General features: G+C 52.5%; 1 protein-coding gene across 3 annotated transcripts in view; it reads right to left on the bottom strand.

Annotated features, from left to right (window-relative positions):
* Positions 1–26845, bottom strand: part of TRAPPC12 (trafficking protein particle complex subunit 12) — a 65896-nt gene that overhangs the window by 37160 nt on the left and 1891 nt on the right. Inside the window, exons 2-5 of one of the 3 annotated variants that reach the window (XM_082746337.1) lie at positions 25244–26542; positions 15677–15793; positions 5019–5132; positions 4280–4418 (exon numbers count right to left, since the gene is read on the bottom strand). In XM_082746337.1, the coding sequence (XP_082602463.1) occupies positions 4280–4418; positions 5019–5132; positions 15677–15793; positions 25244–26542 (1669 nt within the window). The remainder of the gene's footprint in view (positions 1–4279; positions 4419–5018; positions 5133–15676; positions 15794–25243; positions 26543–26845) is intronic. The other 2 variants (XM_082746338.1, XM_082746339.1) reach the window with 2 other exon arrangements.

Raw genomic sequence — 26845 nt, 5'->3', positions numbered from 1 at the left:
GTGGAGCTCCATTTTCCTTCGCTTGACAGCTTCTACCCTCACCGCCAGCGCTGACAGCTTCTACCCTCACCGCCAGCGCTGACAGCTTCTACCCTCACCGCCAGCGCGGATCTTTGGAGTTTCCTGCACCTGGTGACAAGGACAGGGAGAGCTTGGTGGCCTAGTGTGCTCCTGAAGTGTCAACCCTGCTCAGGCCCCACTGCTTCGCTGCTCATCACCGGGTCTGGGCTCAAGCAACACTCTCCCCGGCTGTCGAAAGTGCGAGCGAGGGCCCGACGCAGCAGCTCCCCCTCTGACCTCTGGGGCCCTGAGCAACAGGGGCCAGCGGTGGCCTCTGACGGGAGGAAGCAGTAAGGACAGGGGCCTGGGGACAGGGTGGAGCCTGGGGTGGCTCAATGCTCTCCGCTGTTCTTTCAAGCAGGAGGGAGCGTTCAAACCCAGTAAGGGACAGTGTGGAGCTTCTGGAAACACACGCTCCACCCTTGAGACAGGCAGAAATTAGCTACGAAACAGCTAGACAAGTATCAGACCACAATACTCTTCCTTTCTGGGATGAAAATTTAAAGAACAAAACAAAGCACTTCATAATTTTTACTCAGGACAATTTTGCTATGAATATTGTGAATGTGTAAAAATCATGCCTGATATTTAAATAAAATATATTAAAGCTCGTTCATAAAACTTATTTATTTGTTTATAGTGGTACCGCCTCCTCTTTAAAGCATATCTTAATGACTTGTTTTGCTTATATACGGCAAGTTAAAATGAAATGAATGAATCAAAACCCTGCATTTAAGCTTGTTACATCACAAAATGAGAAAAAAATTAGGAAACCGTCAGCATATTGCTGCGGACGAATGTTCACACACTTTAGCGATAACGTACGGAGGATTTATGTCTATTTCATAATTTAAATTAGCTGCTAAGTGACGCACGGCTACCATCTTCTCTTTATCCACATCCCAGTGCAATTTAATTTCGGGCAAAATCAGAAGCGCGTCTTCCTGGGGAATGTATGCCCTCCAAACTGAGGCGTGGGATGACAGGGAGCGCCGCACCTGACCCTGAAGCCTCACGCCTCAGTTTACAGGAAGCTCGGCACCAGCGGCACCAAGGCGTGCTCCTGAAAGCCGGGTGGAGAAGGGCAGGGCTCCGGACTGCAGGACGGAGCAAGCATTACCATGGGGCGCGCCAGCGACTGCGGTGCTCGCAGAGGAAAGGCTCGGGAGCAGCCCCGGCCAGCACAGGACTCACCCGACGTCTGGGCTCTTACTGGATCTTAAACCCCCGCGGGGAACGCAGAAGTAGCTGGTGGGCACGCAGTTGTACTGAACCTACTGTTCTCACAGACCTCAACAGGGGCGGAAACCGGAGCACTTGGGAAGCTGTGTGCTTTAGGGAGTCTAGGAGTTGAATCTCCCAAGAGATGGGCCTGTGTAGTCAAAGCTGAGTCTTGCCAGCTGCAGACGAGACACGCATCAACGCCACTGCCAGTCCCCACATCTGCATGGGGGCAGCCTCCTGCCCCCAGCACGATCACGCCGTGGGGCGGGCCTGGAGGCCGCACTCTGCCTGCATTCAGGCGGGGTGGGAAGAAACATTTTTTATGCTGAAGGAAAACATAGCTGTTCCTTGTAACTATGAGAATATCTTGTCCTTTTTTTTTTTTTTTTAATTGTATTTATTTGCCAGAGAGAGAGAGCGTGGGAGAGCGAGCGAGCCAGAGTACAAGCAGGGGGAATGGAGGTAGAGGGAGAAGCAAGCTCCCCTCTGAGCAGAGATCCTGATGTGGGACTCGATCACAGGACCCTGAGATCATGACCTGAACCAAAGGTAGACACTCAATGTGGCATCCCCTATCGTGTCCTGTCTTGATTACCAAAGTCACCAGGCATCATTTATCAAGCAGAAATATACCCAAACACCCCCTTGGCCACTGCCCTTAACTCCTCCCTGGGCACCTTTCCTTCAGAGCCGTAAGAAGTGCCTAGAGACTGATCTCCTCCTGGGATGGAAGTTTGCTCGTCGCCTTCCAGACACGGGAGGGGGCTCAAATGGCCGGAAATCATTCACCTGCGAGCTAGAGAAGTATCCCGCGAGTAACTAGGAGAAGGCCGCAGCCTCCGAACACCGTGGTCTCAAGCTCCATTGCACAGGATATGGGGCTCCCCACAGCCGGGCCCCCACAGACAGAGCCCACCAGCCCTCGGCCTCCTGGGGCTGCAGCATAGGAGGAGACGTGCTCAGAGACCCAGCCGGGCCCACAGCAGTCACAGTTCCTGCAGGGGCGGAGGCGCGGATGGGCGGTGGGCCTGGGCAGCCCCTGACCCACTTCTTCCACCTGGGGCGACACCAGAAGGCTGGGCTGTCCTCAGGAACACTGCTCCCAGTGGCTCCCAGCTTCCGTCGGGTCCCCGCCCCCACCTGACAGGCCACAGGCTGGGAAGACGTTTTACAAGTTTGGGAGGGGCCTGCTGTCTCCTCCCCTCTGTGCCCACGTGCTGCACTGCTTCATGTCCACCCTGTCAAGCTCGTCAAGCCAACCGCTCTGATTTCTACCCAGCTTTAGCTACAAAAACCCAGCTTTCCCATTCACTTCTCTTCTACAAGGGGTAGCTTCCCTTCGTCAGAAGGAAGACATAGGACTAACAACACTAGTGAGGCTAAAAGGCAGGAGAGCACCATGCTAGAAACCCCCTTCAAGCCTGGGCAGACTCGGTCACCCACCTGGCTCCTGTACTCCCCTCACGGAGGGTAAACCCGATAAAGGAGAAAGCTTGCTCCTTCCCTGTGTCCCCCACTACAGAACCGGGATCCAAGTTTTAAGAGAAAACAGCACAAGAGGAAGCAGAGAAACGTGTTGTACTTCTGTCTCATGCGTTCACCTACTACTCGTGTTAACCGGGTGAGACGCTGATATAAGATCCCGACAACGCTAGGGCCATCACGATCTTCGCTCTTCATCAGGCCTCTGTACTCTCTGCGCTGTACTCTATTTTCTCTCTGGCTCAGATTCTGTCTCCTGACAACCAGAACTTTCCTTTGTCCCTCCACAGTTACACCCCACAGATGCTGGCCAGCAGATCTCACAGAGGACGGCGGCCATCTACAGCGTGTTTCCGACGAACTAAGAACAGAACACGACAAAAGCCGACACTGTCATCACCACACCTTGTGTGTAAGACCTTGCCCAACTGCCACAAACGCCCTAGGAAGCATCGGCCCTGCTGTCCTGGTAAGGACGCCAGATACAGAGACGCCGATCACTTGCCCAGGGTCCCATGCGACTAAGCAGAGAGCAGGACTTACTAGGAAGCTAGACAGAGGAGCCCTGCCTTCAGCCACCATGGCACAAGTCCTCCCAAAGCTGGCTTCCGCTTGACAGCAACATGGGATGGGTTTCGACAGATCTACAAGGTTCTCCATCAAGAACCACTTGTTCTACCTCAAAGCTGCTCGTGCCCTGAAAGGCTCTCTGTCCTCTGTGCTCTCCCTTACCCAGTCTGAGTTTCTTGCTCTCTGACAACCACCCTGTGCTGCCGCCCAGAGTCTTCCAAATGATGGCTAGAACCTGCTAGGGGGCTGCAACCAGCTTTTTGAGCACATTATCCACTTTAAAATCAGGCTAGAGGGCGCCTGGGTGGCTCAGTGGGTTAAGCCGCTGCCTTCGGCTCAGGTCATGATCTCAGAGTCCTGGGATCGAGTCCCGCATTGGGCTCTCTGCTCGGCAGAGAGCCTGCTTCCCTCTCTCTCTCTGCCTGCCTCTCCATCTACTTGTGATTTCTCTCTGTCAAATAAAAAAAAAAATAAATAAATAAAAATAAATAAATAAATAAAAATAAAATAAAATAAAATCAGGCTAGAGACCAGCAGACAATGGCATGAAGTACTGTTGCAAGTACGGTTTGTTTTGTTTGTGTGTCTGCAGTAGTCAAGATGTAGATTACTGCGTACATGGCGGCACAGTCAGAAAGTCCGAACAAAAACCACCGCTCAGGTCTAACACCGAGCCTTGCCGCTGTCCCTCAGCAGGTGCCCGAGTAGGGCTATTGGACAGGGAAGGGCTGCGTGGTGGGATGTCCAAGAAGCATGTCTAGAAAACTGAGTGAGGTTGTACCGTAAGTCAGGGCTCACTGCTAGGCTACTCACTTGGTTTTTCCAGACTGGATACGTTGGGGCAACGGAGGATGCTTACACTGTGTGAAGCGAAGCAAAGCAAAGCAAAGCAAAGCAAAGCAAAACACATGCAAAGGCATAAGTATGAGCAGCACCGCCTTACCCCTTCGCCCTGGGTATACGTGAGGGTAGTACTCGTAATAGAGATCAGGCTGGTCTAGATTTCCAAAGGCCTCAAACTCCATCTCGGCATTCTGGAAAAGGCCCAGCTTCACCAGCAGTGCCAGCCTCACAAACCACAGCTAAAACACAGAATACAAGTGAAACAACGGGTTACCTATGAACGTCGGGTTCAGAAATTCCTACTCTGTACTAATCTGGCTGCAGAGCTTGATTCCCAGTATAACAAAGCCTGCGCTCCGCTTCTTAGCACATGTGCCTAGTTACACGTTTATAAAAATTACTCTTGAGCTTAAGAAAAATGATGTACATGATTTTGTCTGATTTGGCCTCATCTGCGGACTGTTGCTGAGAATGGAATCCAGAGGGCGCGGGTGTGAGGGCAGGGAGGGCTGGAAGAGGAGCCGGGCAGGAGGGCGGGCAGGGCTGGGCGCGGACAGGGCAGCCTTGGACAGGCGCTGCAGGGCAGGGAGTCGCCACAGCAGGAGGCAGAGGGGAGGCGCGGAGAGGACAGAGCGATGCGGGTGAGCAGTCAGCTCTGAGGGCTCAGAGGGGCTCCGGTCCGGGGGCAGCGTGGGGATCAGGAACGGAAGACTAAACTTACGTTGATATTAAATTTGAGCTAAGAAAAATCTGTTTTTTGTTTTCATGTTGTTCTTCGTGCCACGAAAGGTTCCATCCCCTCCGTGTCCCCACTTTATGACCAACCCAAGGGGCCGTACCTGCAAGGAGTCCGCCGTGTGGCTGGTGGGCAGGCCGCTCTTGCCGTAGCCTTGGCCGTGGGCGGTGAGAAGGCGCCCGCACAGGTCAACCGCTGCCCTCCAGTTTTTGCAGCTCTGTAAGACACAGCAGGAAGCGTCACCAAAAGCACAGCCACCCTCACACGTGGTGCCTGTGGCACCAGACACAGCGCCAGCCACCCCTGGCGGTGACGGTGAGGCCACACCGTGGTTAGCACCGAGGACGCCACTTGCCAACACTGTGTGGGTCGTCAGGCAGGAAGGGCGCCGAGCCTGAGGTGCAGCGTGAGACAAGCAAATCCTAAGAACATTCAAGCTTAACAACTGACAGAACACAGGGCGGAGAATTGTTTTTTAAAATTTTATTTTATCTGAATTCAATTAATTGACATGTCATGTACCGTTAGTTTCAGAGGTAGAGGTCAGTGACTCGCCAGTTGCGTAGAACCCCGCGCTCAGTCCAGCGGCTCCTGTGGGAAAGCTCCCCCACCCCATGACTGCTTTCCTCTGCAGCCACATAACTTTATTTCGCAATTTTCATAAAATAAAATCAATAATTTAACTTTATGGTATGTGCCAGATGTGTTTCTTTGTGTCTGTAGGAGCTGCGTGGGACAATAAGATAAGTGGTTATGCAAGCTTGACGTCATCCCGTTTTACCAACATGACAACGACCAGGACGCTGGCTGATCAAGCGGGGCTTGCTCTGTTTATCCTCAGTCCTGATGCGACAGACAGGAAGGCCACCGGGCAAACGCACAGCAAGATGTCCTCAGGGAGAACGCCGCAGTCTTCCAAGAAGCGAGAAGTGGATGCTGGCTGCCCATCTCCTTAGCACACCGGGCACTAACGCCTCTGTACGCCGCAGACGCCGCCGTTCACGTGTGTGGCCAACACCTGGCAGGCCCCAGCAGGCCCTGGGGCCACGTGCACCCTTGCATGCATTCGTCTCAGGATCTAGCAAGGAAGGCAGATATGACACTGTTTTTTTTCAAAGACGAGAGAGAGAACTTTGGGAGAGCTCACAGTGCCTGCCGCACAAGCCACGGGAACGTTACCTGGGGGCCGGACTTAACGTCAGGGACGGAAAGCTGCTGGAGCGCCGACGTGACGGAGGACAGCGGAGCCAAGGGGTGGTCCCTCCCGGCCGAGGGGAAGCCGCCTGAGTGACGACGGCACGGGCGAGGGACAGCGCTTAGTCAGGTGGCCGGCACACGGCAGTGACAGCGCAGGCGTGAGGACAAGCATGGGGATGTCAGCAAGGCCACGAGAGACCCAGACTCCTCCTGAGGGGCTGGGGGGCCGCGGAAGGGCTTTGGGCCGGGAACGACACGGTCCTGTGTAACACACACTGGAGCGCGCCGCCCACCTCTCAGGTGCTAACCCTGGCGCGCACCCGGCGAGCATGGGGCCTGCCACGGAGGGGCCTGTTTTGAGTGGGGCCGACTCCCGGCCTCTCCGGCCAGCGGCCAGCGGGCCCCACGAGGGGAACCCCCTGAGGCACAGGCCAAGGTCGGTGCTCGGACTTCTGCAGAATCATCGTAGGTGCGGCTGTGTGTGTTCTAACCGCACATGTGGAAAAGTGAGAGGGAACGTTATTCTGCCACATTTGAACCACTTCTATGTCTGTATCTAAGCAGATCCTGTATCCGCGGGCAATTAATTACTGCTCGTTTCCCAACTGCCCATGCCACACACGCTGGCCTTTCCTGCTGGGGGCAGTAGGTCTGAACAGCGTGCTCGGGGCTGTCTTCCTAGGAGATGACTCCAGCTGAGCATGCACAAGAGACGCAGCGAGGGGGGCGGGGGGGAGCTCCGGTGGGCAAAGGCCCGGCGTCGTGGGCCGCGGGGAAGCAGTGAGGACGAGGGGCAGGCAAGGCCAGGCCGGCCTCTGCAGGATTCCAAGGGCAACATGTCCTACCCACATTCCGGGATCCTCAGCCCCCGTCCCTGTGAGGAGGAAGCATGAATCTGATTTGATGTTAAATGCAGCAGTAACAGAAGATGGGCTTGTGCTCGTACATGTTTTTCACATTTTTAATTTAGACGAAATCTTACAGAAGTTTCCGTCTGCTACACAGGGAAGAATTAAAGGAAAACACCTGTCCTCTCCAGGCCAAGCCTGGAAAACGTGGTGGCAGGTCACCCGTATCCGTGGGGGTGGTGGTGGTGGGGGTGCAGACATGGTGGGGGGGTGCAGACCTGGCAGAGGGACCAGGCCAGGTGACAGTCCGACGTGGGCAGCATGGGGAGCGAGGCCGCAGGATGGACCTGCGAGTGCGACATGCAGCCAGAAGGCGGTGGCGGCAGGGCCAGTCTCGGAGGCAGGGAAAGCTGGAAAGGATCAGAGCTCGGACTCTGAAATTTGATTCCAACAATGTGGAATGTGAGGGGCCTCTGCGACGTTCAAGCGGAAAAGAAAAGGCAGCAGCTGCCGTGTGCGGGTCGGACGTCCGGCAGAGAGGCGCGCCTGGGGCAGCGCGAAGGGGTCCGCGAAGAGGGCACGGGCGGGCAGGGCGTCAGGCCCTGAGGACCCTGTGCGACACAGCGTAGCTGGGGAGCGGGAGGCCGGAGCAGGGAGGCCACAGTGCTCGGGGCTGCTGAGGAGGCCGACACAGGGACACCAGGACTGCCCGGGAGCTGAGAGCGGGTCGGACGGGGGGACGGGACGGGGAGTCGGACGGGATGAAACTCGTGGAAAACGAAAGCAGCGCTGAGCCCGGGGACCCTGTGAAGTGCGAGTCCCAAGCTAACAGGTGCGGGACTGGACAGGAGCTTCCTCTGTGCCTCCTTGTAACCAGACGCTCCCGTGTGGGACAGCAAGAGAAGGCCGCGCGCTGCTGGACAAAGTCTGCACGTGAGGCAGAAAGCATAATCAAGAGCACGAGGTCCCAGGAGTCAGGGGAGGACTCTGGCACTGGGAGGGGGGCGACTGTCCAATGGCCTCCAGGTCTGCTCTAAGCTGGGGCGGGGGACCACTCCATCCCCAGCCAGGAGTGGGGGCCGCAGTGGGGGTTTGAAAGAAGCAGAGACAACCTGAAAAGGTGCATGGAACCAGCGAAATCTAGAAGGCTGGGTACATCTGTGACGCTGAAGGTCCCTGGGAAATGGGCAGTCCTATTGAGAGTCACGTGAGTGCGGAGCTTGAATGTGGGACTTCTCAGCAGGCTCGGTGGCCCGGCCAGGCCATCCGCGCGGACCCAGCATCACCAGGTGAAGGTAAGGGGTGGGAGAGAAGACAAGCAGGCCGACCCCCTCTACTACCCATGTGACCTCGGTGACTTACGATCCGGTGGCTCAACCGGGCCTTGTCCCGCCCTTGTGACGTCAGCTAGCCGCCCTGGAGGTGGAAAGGGGGGCACAGCTTGTGGGGAAGCTGGAACCCCTCTCATGCCTGCCCTACTTGCTCATCCCACCGTCCAGCTACCGGCGGCACACGGCCACCCTACGGCCGGGCTCAGACTTGAGCTTCGCGACCCCTCTCTTGCCCCCAGTGAGCCCTCCTGCTGATTCCTCCGCACACACATTCCAGTGGGGCTACAGCCCCCAAGGGGATGGAATTGGTTCTTGGATAATAATTACTGGCCCTACCTAACCACACTGTATTCCTTAGTGTTCTCCTTCATTTGGGGCTGAGGGGGGAGGTGAGCAATTAGGAAACAAAGTGGAAAGCTGCTGCTCAGGGGACTGACAGCGAGGAAAGGGTTAAGACTATGCTGTGAAGTACCGTCCTCTCATCCATTCTGCTTCTGCGTGCGAATCAAGGACAGCCTGCCGTTCTGTGTTAACATTAACTGTGTCTTGTCTCCTTCTAGGTGAGCTCCGGGGCCCGTGGCCTTGTCGAGTCTGTGCTTTTTAACTTCTAAAAGTACTTCCTCAGCATTATACCTACATGTACATGTGCTCAAAAAATGGTGAAATAGTAAGTTCACAGAACTACAAAAAAGTTGTTGGAAAACTGTACACTAATAAAGAAAGAGAAATAAAGGATGACTTCTTAGTGACTGATCTTTATTAGTGGGGGAAAAAAAGGCAACAAATGCCATTGCGAGCCTAAGAAATGATAAAGAGTGGCTTCAGAGAAGATACACGTCCGGGCTGACCCGCGGACACTAGAGCAAGCGCGCCGGCAGCTGCTGGTACATGTTCACGGGCGGAACCTTCCTGAACCCGGCGCGCACTCACAGCCTCCCAGCCGCCAGGCTCTGACCTAACTGCTCCCCCACGTTCCTCCTGAAGAAGTAATCACATATGGAGAAGAGATTTCACAACAAAGTGGCCCATCCTAAAGTTACTTACAACTGTATCAGATTATGTAGTAAATAACATTTGTTTAATTCGGACACTTTAATATCAGGCAATGCTTAAGATATGTTAAAAAGACACAAAATCATAAACAGCTTTGAGGTGAAGTTCAGTCTAGTACACGTACACATATGTACATACAAGTTTCTGCAGTCACATGTAGACATGCCACACACACACAGAGACACTACATGTTAACAGACGGTGGCCATGCGAACCATTTTTCTGGATTAAGATGCTGTTCGTAACAGGAGGGCAGAGGGCTTGAAGGAGAGGACAGGCTGCACAGGGGGCGACGAGCACTAGCCGACGAGCACGTCGTGTCGTGGCCACCTGGATATGGATGGTACGTCCATCCACCTCCGCCCTACACAGAAGGGACGCACGCACGCACTGATGACCGGCGACAGTGCTTTACGCAGGAACCAAATTAATGCTTGTTGAGATAAGACTCTTAAAAAACCCAGTGTGCAGGTATACATGGTGGCTATGGCTGCTACAGCACGCGGAGAGGTTCTGTCTTGGGGGGCAGGACTGAGCTGCAGAAGGAGCTGCCTGACACAGCGCCACCCTGGCGAGCTCCGACGCGATCTGACAGCCCTCAAAGGCACGCGGAATCTGTGTGTGTGCAAAAACTATATAGATGAGGAAATCTGATCGTGGATATTTATATGTTCTGAAACAAACATTTACAACACAGTAAAGACTCCTATCTTATTTCATGCCTATTATGTACAGATACCCACCACCAATAAAACATTTAAATATGTAATAAAATTATTTGCAGGTACTCTGTGAATATGAACTGCTCCATAAATGATTAAAAATAATAAATGTATCATATAAAAAGCCTCTGCTCTTGCTATGATTTCACACACTGTGATGTCTTCTACATCCCCAACTGGATCACAACTATTAAAAGTGAAGCCCAAACCCATCATCTTAATGATTCATTTTCCAGTAAATGGAAAAAAGCGGCTTCTTTCCTAACTGGGAAGAGAAAGCAGAAGGTCTGTGCTCCTGTTACGGCTTCTCCCCACCATTTCCCGCAGGTGGGTGAGTGCAGGAGGCGCAGGAGGACAGGTGTGGCTCCTAAGCGCTCCGCACTGGGCTAGCCCCCGTCTGACCAACACTGCTGGTCTACAGCAACATCTCAGCAAACTTACACTAACCTGACGGCCAGTTTTCCCAGAGTCAGAATGACCTCATTCCTCAAGACAATGAGCAGCAGGGGCAGGGCTGTGGGTGCCTCCCTGCCCTCCTTGGCTGCCTGTTTGGGAACAAGGAGCCTGGGAGAGAGGCAAGAGCCAGAGGGACACAGACCTCCTCCTGCCGCACAGGCTCACGGCGGTCAGACCTCCTCCTGCCGCACAGGCTCACTGCGGTCAGGGCCGGCGCGGACTGAGCATGGCTCCTTTAAACACTGAGCTGGATGTGGATTACCTTCTGGTTTAGGAGCCACACATGCCAGTAGATTTTCCTCATACCACAATTTAAAAAGAAAAAAAGAAAGGAAAGAACACCGAGAAGTTGTCAGACAAATTTAGCATTTAGCATTTACATTTACCCAAGTCATTTTTTCTCCTGATAAGAGAATACAAAGTATTTCTTCATGTATGATTCAACTTTACTTTGATATTTCAAAAAGATTTCCAGGGGCCCTGGACGGCTCGGCTGATTGTGTCTGCCTTCCGCTCGGGTCACGATCTCACAGGGTCCTGGGATCAAGCCCTGTGTCGGGCTCCCCGTTCAGCTGGGTATCCGCTCCTCCCTCTCTCTCTGCCCCTCCCCACCCCCTCTTGGCTCCCCACCCAAACAAATAACCTTAAAAAAACAAAACCAAAAATGTTTCGAGACAAGAATATTTTTGTTCACACCAAGTGGGATCAGCAAAGTCCGTAACTATCTTATCCACCAGGAGCCCGGCAGTAATGGGGGGCCCTAGCGAGGGGCTACCTGCACAGGTGCAGATGGGCCAGGACGACCGTGGAGGGATGGAGCCGCACCTAGGGCCAAGGACCAGAGGGACGCCCAGGCAGGAAGGAGGTGACGGCCTGCAGGAGAGCCGAGGCCACAGGAGGCTGCGCCAGCTAGAGGGGGCTCTCCGGGCTCACTCCGCCCGGCAGAGCAGGGGAGCAGGGGAGAGACAGAAGGCAGGCAGCAAATATGCCCGGTCAGAACAGATGTGCCACCAAACATGTCCAGGTGTTCAGGGCTGCCCTGGACGCAGAGCTGTGGCTCAGGGATGATCGGCTGGTTTTCAAGCGCTGACACATGCGGGCGGGCGACGGCAGCCTTTTTGCACGTTGCCCTGTTGGCTGAGCGCTGTTAGGGAAATCTACTGAGACCGATGAACGCGGCTCTCCCGCACGTGTTTCAACTGCTCCAAAGGATTTAACTGACTGTGCAGCACAGCTTTCTTTTCCCCACTCAGTGCTAAGGTTTTCCAATGAAATTGGGGCAAATACCGACACGGGAACAAACATTCCCGAGCACGTCCTTCCACGCACGGGTACGAGCGTTTTCCTGCAGTACAGGATGGAGGGAGAAAGGACGGGGGCGGGTGGTCCGGGGCAGGCGGGCCAGCTCGTTCTCCCCGCCACGGACTCTCTCCTGCCACGGACTCTCCCCGGCCACGGACTCTCTCCTGCCACGGACTCTCCCCGCCACGGACTCTCTCCTGCCACGGACTCTCCCCGCCACGGACTCTCCCCGCCACGGACTCTCTCCTGCCACGGACTCTCCCCTGCCACGGACTCTCCCTGCCACGGACTCTCTCCTGCCACGGGTTCTCTCCCGCCACGGACGCCTGCGGCTGCTGTGCTCAGGCGGCTGAAACGTACCACATTTCGGGGACACCCAGCAAGGAGAAGCGCTGCTCCCATGTCTGCAGGCTATCTGGTTTCTGTGAGTGGCCTCTCCGTATCATCTGCCTTTTTTTCTACTGGGCTGTTTTTGTTTCTTATGCATGGTTGGAAGGTATTAATGCGTATTAATGTTCACTTTAAGAAAAAAGATTTTATTATTCATTCAGAGAAAGAGACAGAGTAAAAGTGAGCACAAGCGGGGGGTGGACGCACCGAAGGGGCAGCAGACTTTCCACTGGGCAGGGAGCTGGACCCTGGGCTCGAACCCAGGACCCTGAGGTCATGACCTGAGCTGAAGGCAGATGCTCAACTGACTAGGCCACCCAGGCGCCCCTGTAGTCTCTTTTTAATGCTGTTTACGGTGTTTTGGTTATATATAAGTTTCAAGTTTTAAAGTAAATTTATTCATTTCTCCCTGAAAGATTTAAAGAATGCTTTTCTACCCTGAGTCATTAAAAATTTACTCTATTTTGTGGAATTCAAAACTCGTTTCAATTTATTTGGAGTTTACTTTTGTGTGTGCTAAGAGACAGATCTTTTTAACTTTTCCCACTTGGATATCCCAGTAATTCGGTACCATCACGGCTTAGCTTCTCCTTTCCCTAGCAACCTGCTCTCTCCATACGAGCGTGTTTTGGGCTCCGTCCTGTCACTCGCACCCTGCGCCCTTGGCATTTCCCTGACCCAGTCTGGCCCCCGCCCAGCTATCATGGAAGAGACGTGGTTCCCACTGCAGTCACTCTTCTCCAGGGTCTGTCCTTGCACGAGCTTCATGCAGAAGGCCTGGGGACATCTCCCTGTTCACGCACGCCAAGCATGCGCACACGTGTGGGTGTATGTGCCCACAGTTTACCTCTCCAGACTCCAAAGGGCATGGCCTTCAGCTTTCTGATGTCTTTTCTGCTCTTCGGACTTGCCCGAGTGATGACAAGGACCTAGCAGGGCCGGGGCCCCTCTGTTAACAGAAACAAGTCAGGGGAGATCAGGGCTGGCCTGTGCCCAATGTGCCAGGTCTGAGGAACAGGACGAGACTCTTTAAAGACAGGCCAGAACGATCCAATGTGCCGCGTTCTAATGGTTGGTACTCCCTCCCTTCAAACCAGCAGGACCTCACCTCAGCAGCCTTGTGAACCACAGCTTTGGATTACACGCTGCCTATTTGAAATTTTAATTATGTATTTTCTCAGAGTGATTTTTGCTATTTTTACCTCATTCTTGTCCACTTTCTAGCCCCCTTCCTGGTGCTCCTCCTCCATTTCGACAGATGTCAGAAGTAATTGGTGAAAAAATTATTTTTATAATTACAGTTTAAAGCATACCCTCCCAAACTTGAAGCTCTGTAGAGAAAAATCTTATGAAAATCTCACAATTACTGGAAATGACATGTAGAACTCTGAAAATAAAGTTAGTGTGGTATGAGAAAAAAAATCTCAACTTAAATAAATGTTAATTTTTTTTTTAATACTAGGAAATAAGATAGAACTATCAAAAACTGAATACAGGCACTTGATGACTTCCAAAAGATGAGAAAAATAGTCCAATAAAAGTCACTCAAGTAACTAATGGTATGTACATAACCTTCCCCATCTACGACTCACAAGGAATCATTAACTCTATCTATGACACCATTAACGTGATTAAAATGTCCTTCTCCACATGCTGTGACATTCACTTCCCTGTAAATTACAACCTTAGAATGCGCCGACATTACTTAGGGAAATACATTTCAAAACTCTTTCCTAATCTTAAAGAGGCTAGGAATTATTTTAGGACATAATTAAAATACCACGGCAAGGTAATTTTTTTATAAATACATTTTCCACCTTAAATAGATCTCCTTGTTAGGACTCTAATAAAATGTCTCCTGGTGTTATGTATTTTCAAGGTATGAAAAACCCCCAAGCCACTGTATGTATTTATTAGCAGCACAAATAGTCAAGGAAGGTAAAAAGACTGCCCGTAGAACAAATTAGTTACAAGGACTGTGTGTGGCTGTGTGTGTGCTTTTCAAACGGATCATTACAGGGGTGCCTGGGTGGCTCAGCTGGGAGAAAGGGACCCTTGATCCTGGAGTCCCGAGTTCGAGTCCCGCATGTGGGGTCGAGTTTACTTAAAAAGATAAAGAACAACTGGTCACTACAATGTGGCTGTCCAGGGCCGCCGGCCCTTGTGATGACAGTCACAGCAGCTGCTGCAAGTTCAAACCAAGGCAATGACAAGAACTGTCCCGGAAACGCAGGACTGTGGGTGCGACAAGTGCCCCACGACCTCGGAAATGCTGGCCTGTAAAGACCTATCGCTTCATTAACAAATGATAAAGCATATGGATGTTTAAAAACTAGGTGTTTCCCACCCCTTTAAAAGCCAGACTATCGCCAGGGCACCCTGGCTGGCTCCGTCGGCAGAGCACACAACTCTTGCTCTCTGGGTGTGAGTTCGAGCCCTCCACTGGGTATGCAGCTAACTTAAAAAAGAAAAATCTTAAATAAGCGAAAAGCCAGCCTATCTCTGCATCTTCTCTTCCCAAAGCTTCTGAGTCATTGCAATAACTCCAAAATCACTTCAGTAAAAACAAACAAACAAAAAAACAAAACAAAAAAAACCCAATGAAGCACTTCATTTATGTTTACTAAAAATAAAACTTTAATCATTTTTTAAAAAAAGATCTTGTTTATTTTACAGAGCATGGAGCAGAGGGCGTGGGATATGCAGACTCCACAGCAAGCGCAGAGCCCGACGTGGGGCTTGATCCCACAACCCTGATATCACAACCAGGGCCAAAATCAAGAGCTGATTACTCAGCTGACTGAGGCACCTGGGTGTCCCTAAGCTTTATCTGCTTTGTATATAAAATATCTGCTGGCCAAATGATCCATATTCACCTTTTTGAGGACAGACACTCCCTCAAATATGATGAAAGGTAAAGAGGAAAAAGGTAGCTGTGGGGGGTGTACAGGTTCCCGGGGTTCAAGACCGCCAGAAACACCCACCCGGTCATGTTAACGTGCCTGTAGTTCAGACAGCTCTCTATTAGTATCTGGGGCTGCATCTCTGCCTATGATTCACACTTACTCCTGTCATGAACAAGGATTTTTGTGTGCATTTCTGGTGAAATAATAAACCCTTTATGCCAAGTGGCGAAAACAAAGTATTTAAAAAAAAAAAACATAAAAATGAAAATTAGTTATTGTTAGTTATCATATCTGATGAAGTATATATTTAATCGAAGTATATTCTGCTTCAAGTAGTTTAATCATTTAAAATAAAGGCTTTTTAACTAATTGGCCTTAAAATTAAAAGTATGTTAATATGACACTTTTTGCTGCACAGGACTAATTCAACAAAATTTTACGGACACACAAGGCTTTAGATAACACATTCGAAGTGATCAACTCCAGGGAAAATATGACAGAGAAAGGCCGGCCTTCTAGAAACAACAGTACTGAAATCAAATCCATCATTACTTACGATCAGCTGTTTCAACCCCACGAAAGTCTGCTCCACGGACTCCGCGTGTAAGACCTGTCTCTTCGCCGCGGCTCTCTCGCCCAGGAAGCGAAGCATCAGGTCTTTAACTGCGTCCCCCTGGAAGGAATGGAAGGAAAATATGTCAAGACAATAAAATGTTAATTAAACTCAGCTAACCAGAACCCATAACTAAATGAGATTTCTTTTTTCTCCATTGGTGTATGGAGGTTAAAGCGTGGTTATAGTACAGTAAAACTTCAATCACCCAGATGCTCAAGCATCACCACCTTTAATAAAATGGGTATTTTAGAACTGCGCTTTCTTTTAGAAGAGGGGGAAATCACCAGCCCCAAGACCAGGCTTACACAAGGGACGCGCCAGGCAGGGGATTCAGGCCCCAGGGCTGGGTGGGGGCTGGAATGGGCTCGCCTCCTGAATCCAGCATTTGCCTGGGTCTCTGGGAAAGCCTCTGGGAGCTGGCTGCGGATTTCCTTCGGGGGCTGCTTTCACCCCCAAGCCGAGAGAGAAGAGAAGACTGCCCTCCCCTGCGGGTCCTCTGCCACCAGCTCGGCCAGGCCCGCTGCGCACGGGAGTCCTGCTGTGGGCCGGGAAGTGTCCTCACGGACCTCTGCGGGGGGACTCCGGCTGCACGGCTTGACTCCTTAGGCTCGCCCCCACCGCGGACAGGGTGCGAGGGCCGAGACGTGGAATCCACAGCGCACGAGGAGGGTGGCTGGGTCGGACGGGGATGCGTGGGACCACGGCGCACAGCCGATGGGACACTAGATGGTGCGGCCGCCGTTTCCTTGGAAAGTCAGAAACCGGACCGCCATAGGACCCTGCGGTGCTGCTCCGGGCTGCTTATCTGAAGGACATACAAACACTAACTTGAAAAGAGGTCTGCACCGCCCTGTTCCCAGACGGGATGTGGAAACAGCCGCAGGTCTGTGGACCGACGCGCAGATAAAGAGGCAGCATGCGCGCAGCCAACAGTGTTCAGCCACAGGAAGGAACGGAATCCTGCCCCTGCTTCAGCGCGCAGGGACCCTGCCGGCATTCTGCTACATGGAAGAAGTCAGAGAAAGCCAAATCCTGCATGACCTCACTTCTACGTGGAATCTTAAAAACACAAAAACAAAAAAACCAAACAAATTCACAGGGAACAGAGAACACAGTGGTGGCTGCCAGAGGCAGGGGTGGGGAGCAGAGACAGGCCAGACGGGAAAGGTGGTCAAAAGCGCCAACTTTCAGGTACAGAAAGTCCTGGGGACGAACGGCCACTACAGTTGGCAACACTGCGGTGTAGACCGGGAAGCTGCTAAGAGAGTCTCTCTTACAAGTTTTTATCAGGAGAAAAACAATTCCAGAATATTGAAGGTGAGAGATGTTAACTAGACCGATTGTGGAGACCATTTTGAAATATCTGCAAATATTGAGTGTTATACACCTGAAATGAATACAATGTGTATCAATTACACCAAGATTAAAAAAAAAAAAAAGTGGAACCAAACAGAGGGGAAAACGGAAAGGTAGGGGCGGATGCAGTGGACGGGGCGCTTTGGCCCGGCCAGGGGAGGACGGATTCTCAGTCGCTGGAATGGCCAGGGAGCAATGCAACCTGGGGAGGCGGGTGTTGGGGGCCAAGAACCCTCTCCATCTCGGCGAGCACAACCCCTGCTTCCAGCCGCAGACCGCTGAGGGCCAGCAGTGCACGGCCACCGGGGGCACACTGATGCAGGCCGGAGAGGACAGCAGTGTGGAGGTGTCCCCCACAGACTCCACAACCGTCTCTGCCCCTTCCTGTTGTTGTCCTACCCTTGGCATAGGCATGCAAGGTGAATCTCCCGCGGTCGCCCAGAATGCTGACAGGTAAAACGCACCAGACTGTGGACAATGCGTGCAGGAGGACAGAAGAGGTGCTGCAGGGGTCTGCGGCTGCCCATCCACAGGTCAAGGGGGGAGCGGGGGCCTTGGCAGGGGCAGTGCAGGTCACCAGTCTGGTCTGGCCCAGGGCGCTGAGCCCGGTGCTCCAAGAGGCCAAGCCGCACCTCTCACTTATATGGCAGCGAAAATCCAGAAGCAGCACTTTGATGATTTTTTGCTTTCAGAGCATGAGATGAAATGCTTCAAACGCTAGAAGGGGCTAACTGGTCCAGGAGGGACAATTAAAGGGCAGAATAAAAAGAGCTGAGCCATATGGCTCCACAAAGCTTCCAGGAACGCAACTCCTATCAGACAAAGGGCTTTATCCGAGTGGGAGGAGCTGCGACCCGGGAAAGGGAAGAATCCCATCTTGCTGCGGCAGAGGGAGGATCAATTTAACTTCCTCCATCCTTGCAACATTCTCTGTTAATTAGACCACACTGAAAAAAATTTTTGCCTTTAAAATTCTCCGCTGGTTAACATTTTTGTTAGCACAGAAGTTCCTGAGACAGGAGCACATGCAGGACTAACAAACGTCTTACCTATGAGGGCCCAGGGATGGGACATGTCTTCCCGCAAACCTACTGCTGCTGTGTCACTGAGCCGGAGGGGACTATGGCCCAGGAGTCAAGACACCTGACTGCACATCCTCCTATGGTTGCTGGAGAGGGAAGCAAATTTCTCCCACTCTGGAATTTTCTTAGAGCTATGCTGCTGCTCCCGGGGGGGGGGGGCTCCACCTGGAAGCCTTGGCAACTCTTCAGTGAGGGCCTAGTGCATCCATGGCCAGAGCAGGAAACGTGGAGAGACAGCTGGGAATGAGCCAGGACTCAGGCAGGCAACGGGGAAGATGTCTGTCCCCCTCCAACCACCCCCTCCCGCCCCCAATCAGATGTGTTTACGCAAGAGCAAGGGGCTGGTCTCAGCTCACAGACGGCTGCGGGCCACCGCCCCTCCTGCAGTCTGGGGACTGTTCACCAGTCCCTTCTTGATTTTAAGGGACAAAGACAACATGGAAACCAGAGCAGCTGATTCACAGCATGCGGGCTTTACTGTCCCGGAAACAGGAAGCCACAGTGGTCGTGGGGCAGTGGTCTGAAGAGACAGTGGGCCACGCACCTGACCCTGCGCACACGGAGCTCTCTGCCCCGACCCCAGTGGGGAAGCTCCCGGAGCACGTGATCTCCTTGCTCCGTGCACTCTCCCAGCGTAAGCCAAATCTCCTGAACAAACAACATCAAAGAAACAAAAACGAGGCAAAACCCCAAACTGGTGAAATGTAAAATGGTGCAGCCATCCGGAAGACATTGCTCAAAATGTGAACCCCAGGGGTGCCTGGGTGGCTCAGTTGGTTGAGTCTCTGACTCTTGGTTTCAGCTCAGGGCATGATCTCAGCGTCCGGGAGCCAGCCCTGCGTCAGTCTCCACACTCATCGGGGCGTCTGCCTGAGAGTCTGTCTCTCTGACTCTCGCGTGTGCACTCACGTGCTCTCTCTCTCTCTCAAATAAATCTTGAAAAAAACAAACCCGAGAGGTGCCATGCTGTGCCGTGCCATGGAACCCAGCAGTTCCACTCCAAGGGACGCACCCAAGAGAGATGGAAACGTGACCCCACAAAACCTGTTCATGATGTTCACAAGCAGCGTTATTCACAACCGCCCAAAGTGGGAACAAACCCAATGCCCGTTGAAGGAAGAATGGGTAAAACGTGGAACACGCAAAGCTGGAACGTCACCTGACAATAAAAAGTGATGATGCAGGAGTGACGCAGGCTACAAAATGGGGCGCTCCTGAAAACATCATTGTCTGTAACAGACGCCAGTCACGTGAGACCACACGCTGTATGACTGCACTTGCGTGAAACGTCCAGAACGGGAGAATCCAGAGACAGAGAGATCAGTGCTTGGCTGGAGCTGGGGGAGGCGCGCGGGAGATGCGAGGTCAATCTGAAGGGCCTCTTTTGGAGGAGATAAAAACTGACTGTGGTGATGGCTGCACAATTCTGTCAAAATGCCAAAAACCAGTGAACTGTATGTTGAATGTGTGGCCTGTATGGCACATGAAGTGTTTTCCATAAAGCTGTAAAAACAAAACCAAAGGGGCACCTGGGCGGCTCTGTGGGTTAAAGCCTCTGCCTTCGGCTCCACAGTCATGGTCTCAGGGTCCTGGGATCGAGCCCCGCATCGGGCTCTCTGCTCCACGGGGAGCCTGCTTCCTCCTCTCTCTCTGCCTGCCTCTCTGCCTGTTTGTGATTTCTCTGTCAAAAAAACAAAATCTTAAAAAAAAACCCTAAAAACAAAAAATAAACAAACTCTGAATCTTTTTTTTCTTGTGAGGCCCCCAAACACATGGGAATTTGAGAATGCTTCAACAAGGAGAGCCGTGGGGGGCTGCCACAGAATGGCCTGAACTGGCCCGCACGTCCTCCTGAGCTCTCACGCTTCAGCTCAGTTCAGCAGATTCAGCTCAGGAGCCGCCTGTGTGGGTGGTGAGCAAAAGCAGCACTGGCAGGGGACTGTCCTAGTGTGAGGAAGGGAGGAAGCCATTGTTTTCTGACCCGGTGGAGGGCTGGGATCCCAAGACTGGGACAGATGACTTGAACTCTTGAATTCAAAGGCACATCAGTGTGAAGACGAGTCCCAGGTAGGGTGTGGTGAACTTGCTGAGGACCAAGCTGGGAACCCGAGAGGCCGGGGTGGCTGGGGAGCTGGAAAGGAGGGAACGCTGCGCAGAAGCCTGACTCTACTGCTGGACACCATGTGGTCCACGCGCAGGGGGATGCTCCAGAAGGTGAAACAACAGGGGGGCTGAGCACTTTTCAGTGCTCACACACGTCGAGAGACGTCAAGTTTACGCCAACTATTGTGGAACACTCTCTATGAACACGGAGGCTCTCAAGAGATGTGAGAAAGGCCACCCATGAGTAAAAGCTCCTCTAACCTCACCCTAAGAAGCTTAAAAACAAAGCTGAAAAAGATCATGTCAATCTGCATTTATCATACATGCCGACCAGAACGCCGACCAAAACCAGGAAACCCATGATGTCCAACCTCTAATCAAAAATGACAAGACACGACAAAGCCAGCACACGTGGGCCACAACCAAGAGAAGAGATAAGTACAAACAGACCCAGAGATTACGGAGACGGCAGACCGTCTGGAGGGGAACCTTCAGGCTGCTACTACAAATGTTCGTGAGGGTCTGAGGTAGAACTTCAACACACTGGATAAAGAAAAGGATACGCAAAAAAAGCAAATGGAAATTTCAGAGATAAAAAATATGAAAAATTCATCAAAAAGCACCAGCTGCAAACTAAAAGGTAAAGAAGGAAAGACATACGGACTTCGGGACGCGACTGCAAGAATCTCTAAGGGAAGCAAAAAGAAAGACAACTCCAAAGCAAACACAGATCCTCCATGACCTCTGGCAAATCTGAGTGACGTGTGGAACTGGAGTCCCAGGAGCAGAGACAAGGGAGGGAGGAACTGAGAACTCTTGGAGGAAGTAAGGACCAGAATACTCCCAAGTGGGAAAACACATCCCAATGGAATCCACAAATCCAAGCAACAGAAACAGAAAAGAAAACCACGTGACAGCACATCAGGGTCAAAGAACTGAAAACCAGTGATAAAATCTTAAAAGTAACCAGAGGAAAACACAGACATTAGGAACAGAAGAGTGCAGATATAAAAGGGTGCCTGGGTGGCTCAGTCCTTAAGTGCTTGCCTGTGGCCGAGGTCAGGAGCCCACGGTCCTGGGATCGAGCCCCGTGTTCAGGTTCCGTGCTCAGCCGGGAGTCTGCCTCTCCCTCTCTGCGTCCCCCTCTTACCTGCTTGTGCTCTCTCCCTTTCAAATAAATAAGATCTTAAAATTATCACAAACTTCACATCCAGAATATGATGGAAGAGCATCATTAAAATGCTGAATGGGGGAAAAGAACACCTGCCAACTGTAAACATACTGCATGTCCAGAAAAAAATAACCTTTAAAAATGGAGATGACGGAAGTGGTTTCTACAGACTAATTAAAACTGAGAACACCGGGCTGGTGGAGCTGCAGAACAGGTGGTTCCTGTGCTTCTGGAGACTCCTGACAAGGGGTTTCCACACGGACCGTGTGGGCCTCTCTGACGGGATTCCAGTGAATTCCGAGGGGCAGGAAGGGTGAGGGGGAAGGTGCGAATGGGGGAACAGAGTGAGAAAGGGGTGGTGGAAGGAGCTAGTCTCCAAGTGTGTGCCAGGCTTCTCGCTCTGCCGGCATGGGCTAGAGAATCCTGACGCCCACGAGAAGGGCCTGGTCCCACCACCTCCCACACCCCGTCACCCTCAGCACCGAAGTTCTGTGGCTTCCGTTTATTCCCTTTTCCCGTTTCTGTCTCTCTATGAACAAGCACCATCCAGTGATTCTCCACGTCCCTTCCTTACTGGTTCCAAAAAGTTACGAACTACCATTTCCCCACAAACTTTCTGTTGACTCTTTGGAGGACAGAGGCCACGGGCAACCATAATGAGCTGAAAATGCCTGTGTCCTCCCTCTAATGTCACTGAAGAGGAAGGAGGTGTCACACGCTCCTCTCCCAGCTCCTAACTTAGCTAAGACCACCGCAGATGTCACTACACAGAGAAACAAATTAAAATCTTTTCAAGGTTTATCCCCCAGGAAGGTAATTTTTAATGAGGTGAGCAACCTGGAGAAAACCTGTGTTTTAGAACGCTGACTGAGAGTGAACATCTCTGTGGTAGTAACAGTGACGGGGGGGGGGGGTAATTAATAAGTAAACCCAATCAATGGTTTCAAAAGCTGGTGTGCTGGAAAGTGAATACAGAACCCAATCTTCAGTCTTCTGCCAAATAAACACAGCACGTCGGCTCAAGGGTAAACACACGGTTCCCTTTCCGCCCGGGGACTGGGAACATGCAGATGAAGAGACGGCGAGCGCACGTCCGGCACACCTGCCACGTGGGAGAGTCGGAGGTGCTCTGGGAACTGTAGGCGGTACTGGAGGCACTACCGGAGGACCTGAAGGAGGTTCTGAAAGGCAGGCAGGCCGCGCCTGGTCGGCTCCCGCACTCTGCCCGGGCAGCGGGAGCTCCCGAACCCTTGCTGACCCGCGCGGTGTCCTGACTTTCTCTCGGGCAGCTGCGTGCGACGGGGGAGGTAGGTCCCGGGAGCTTCAGAGCTAGGGAGGACCCGGGACAGGGCCTGTGTACCCGAGCCAGGGGAAACCAGCCCAAACTTCGGCGCTTATGTTTCCTGACTCAAGCACTGACACGTGGGGCAGCTCGGTACTTCGGGTCCGACACTAACCAGCCCGCAGGCTCTCTGGCATTCTAGGCCCAACCATGCAATGTCGTGTGCTCACCCCAGACTTCATGGCACCCAGAGTGCAACCCCTCCACACACCTCCAAACGTGCCCTAGAACCCCTGGGCAAAGTCATTTCCAGGGCAACGGTCCAATTTTCCTCTGAACTATAACGGGGGCCACAAACCGCAAACAACAGATCGGGACGGAAGTGCTAAAAGGCCAGTCCCACGGAGGCTGCGGGAACAGAGGCACCGAGCACAGGCTCCCCACGGCGGGGACGGAAGGAACAGGAAGCAGAATACTGAAGCGCCCCCTCCCCACCTGGCAGGGAGAGTGGATGCAGACAGGGCCAGGGAAGGGTGGGGAGGGGGTGTGTGAATGCGCCAATCAAATCCTGCACATCCAAGCGTCCCTTGAACTCAGAGTCCATAACCAGAATTCGTTACAAAGATCCCACAAAAGGGAGTTTATGTTCTGTATAAATCGGAGATGGAAGCATCCAGGGTGCCTGGTGCACGGGGTGTGCACAGTAAGCGTTTGGTACCTGAACGCACAGTCAAGACTGCCACGCGAAGTGTCCAGAACCTATGGGCTTGCACCACTAGGTCCCTAGCAAAGAGCTACCAGCTCCATGTTCCCAGTATGGCCCTTTCATGGGGCACAGCAGTCCACCAACACCACAACATCACGCACCCCACATTCCGGGCTTTCCAACCAGTCATGCGTGTGCAGGACATGGCACCTGCTTCCCCAAGCGGGCGGAGATGCACGTGCACAAGGTCTGCCCCCAGGCCGGAGCGGTGCCCCCCATGCACTGGGCTGGGCCACAACCCTGCCATCACCTGCAGCGGGCCTCCCTCCCACACGCTTGCATTAACAAGCACACGACACGTACTTGTGAACGTTCTTCCTGTACCACGCATGCCACATGCCATCTGGTACCCAGGTTTTCAAATTTAACAACAAAATATAAACCTCGTTAAAAATTCTGCCGTATGGGGCGCCTGGGCGGCTCAGTGGGTTAAAGCCTCTGCCTTCGGCTCAGGTCATGATCCCAGGGTCCTGGGATCGAGCCCTGCATTGGGCTCTCTGCTCTGCAGGGAGCCTGCTTTCTCCTCTCTCTCTGCCTGCCTCTCTGCCTACTTGTGATCTCCGTCTGTCAAATAAATAAATAAAATCTTTAAAAAAAATTCCGCTGTATCATTATTTTTAAGCATTTTTTTATTTTTTAAAAAAGATTTATTTATTCGAAGGAGAGCACGAGAAAGTGTGTACAAGCAGGGGTGGGGAGGGGCAGAGGCAGAGGGAGAAGCAGGACTGCCTGCTGAACAGGGAGCCCAGGAGCCTGAAGCGGGGATCAATCCCAGGACCCTGAGGTCACAACCTCAGGGAAGGCAGATGCTTCACTGACTGAGCCCCCCGGAGCCCCGCCTCCGTTAATATTCCATCGGACCGACGAGTCAGATGTATTCAAGCAGCCTCCTGGTAACGACTTTTGGGTCCCTTCAGATGCTTGGCCATAATAAACCACACTCTGACAGGCATCCCAAAAGCTGGGTATCTGCATACCGGTGACATTATTCTCTTATAAAAAAATTCCTCAGACTGGCTTTCTGGACCAAATAATATGCACATTTGGATGCTGATTTAAAAACTTTATTTTAAAAAGTTTGTACCAACTTATGGTCCCATTAGGGCTGCCTGAGACAGGCCATTTTCTCACACTTTAGCAAACATGGAGTAATCATAAATCAAATGCCTAATGAGATAACAGAAAATGGAGATAATCTTATTGTCTTTAATTGGTAGATTGAAGTTCTATGTCACTATTATATAAAATGTTGAAATCATTTATGTGATTTGTTACTTTGTTGGGCCATCCACTTTTTTTAATGAGTCTATAAAACTGTGTATCAAGCATGTAAAATGCGAAACTCCCCAGATTTAAAATGAAAGGAATGGGGGACTTATGGTTTGCTGAAGCTTACATGTCACAAATAACCCGACCACACGAAGTTCCCCGTTACATCAAAGAATTATGAGGTAACTCTCTACCTTGCTGGCGTGTACTTCTAAGACTTTGACCACTGCCTTAAATATATGACATCAGGGAAATCAACAGAGTTCCAAATTAACTAGTGACGTAACACAGACTCTCCAAATGAGGATTTTAGGAATCCCTGAGAAATGAGGACTTTTCAGTCCCACGCGCGCGTGGGCACACCCACACCCCCCATAGCAGGGGTTAGGAGAGGGAGAGAAAGCAAAAAGACGAGAGGAACTGAAGTGGCCGCCGAGTCCCGCCACCAACACCCCCTCTAAGGATGTCTCCCACCTACCTGGATGTTGTCAAACTTGAGGCCCGGCATGGTGAGGCTCTCCTTGTCCACAAACACTGTGCTGTACTGCTGGGTGGCTACTGAAATCAGGATGTTCCTGGTCGCCTCCCCGGGGAGCCAGGCGTCACTTCTGCGGTCCGTCTCGCTCATGCTCAGTGCTGTGGCAAAGGGGTCCTCGCTCCCCGCAAACACAGCCTGGATCTGGGAAAACGGTTTTGGAGACTGAGAGATTTCTAGAGAAGCTGTGGAAACCCCTGCTTCTGACTTTTCCATCCCTGGGGAGTGAGAAGGCTCGGCGGCACCTGCGGACCTCTCTCCCCCTGCAGTGGAGAGCGAAGACAGATTTTCTGGAGCCGAAGAGCCTGCGTTGGGGTTACTGACGGAGATGAAAGTGGACGTCGTGAACGAGTCGAAGAAGTCTGAGGCCAAGGAGTTAGTGCTGGCGGGATCACCAAAAAATTTACTCAGGCTGGGGCTTGGCTGCACCGCCTGGGGAGGGGTCTTGGCCACCGTCTCGCTGGCACCGCTGAAGCTCGGAGACTTCACCATCTGGGACTCGAAGCCGTCCCGCAGCAGCAGCGGCGGCGGCTGGGAGTGGGCGGGGAGCGGCTGGCTGAAGATGGTGCACACGGGGATGGGCTCCTCGTGGGGAGGGGACTGCCTCAAGGGTGCAGCGCCCCCCAGCCCCTCCGGGCCAGTGCTCCTGTCCCCTGGGCCAGGGTCCTCTGCTCCCTCCTCCCCCAAGGCCGGCACACCTGTGACTTGACTGTGCTCTGGGTCGGGGGTCGTGCCAGAGATGTCTTCGGATGCACCCTCTCCGTCACTTTCACTGTCCTTGCTCAGGGTGTCCACGGCTCCTTCGTCCTCGAGACTCTCCAGTCTGGGACCTGCGCTGCCTTCTGCAGGGTCCCCAACATCCCGCAAACAGCTGAGGTCACCTGCGTCATCTTCGCTATTATTAGGAGAGTCAGAAATAAGGACGCTTTCCATCATGTGCTCGTTAAGCTTATCTACAAAGTTATTAGAATCTTCCGACGTAGTCTCATTCTCTTCAGACCCGAACTCGTCCCCGCCGAGGTCGATGGTTTCCTCGTGATAAAGCAGGTGCCCCTGCTCTCCCTGCGGAGCGCTGCTCCCGGCTTGTCCCTCGGCCGGACGCGAGTCCCCAGTCCCGCTCTGCTCAGCGCTGTGAGCGTTCTCCATGGCGCCCTGAAGCAAAGACAGACAGGAACCAGCCTCGTCAGCTTTCCGCTCAGTTATCGAGCTGGTCTCACCTTCTTGTTCAAACTCTTTTCTAAACTTAAAAACAAATGGTGGATACGTGTCATTATACCTTTGCCCAAACTCCCGGGACACGTAACACCAAGCGTGAGCCCTAAAGCAGACTGTGGACTTTGTGTGATTGTGCTGTGTCAGCACAAGGTCCCTGACCGTAACAGACATGCTGCTTGGTGGGGGAGGTGACGGGAACACGGGAAATCTCCGACCTTCTGCTCAAAATTTCACAGCGAGCCTACTACAGCTGCTCCAAAAAACAGTCCATGAATACATGTTTATCAGGTATATATTCAAATGGTTCCCAACTCAAGACTCCATTTCTCC

This window comes from Mustela nivalis, assembly GCF_964662115.1.
Source record: "Mustela nivalis genome assembly, chromosome: 8".
Lineage (NCBI taxonomy): Eukaryota > Metazoa > Chordata > Mammalia > Carnivora > Mustelidae > Mustela > Mustela nivalis.
The sequence above is the reverse complement of the archived record's forward strand: the minus strand, read 5'-3'. Positions and strand labels throughout refer to the sequence as shown.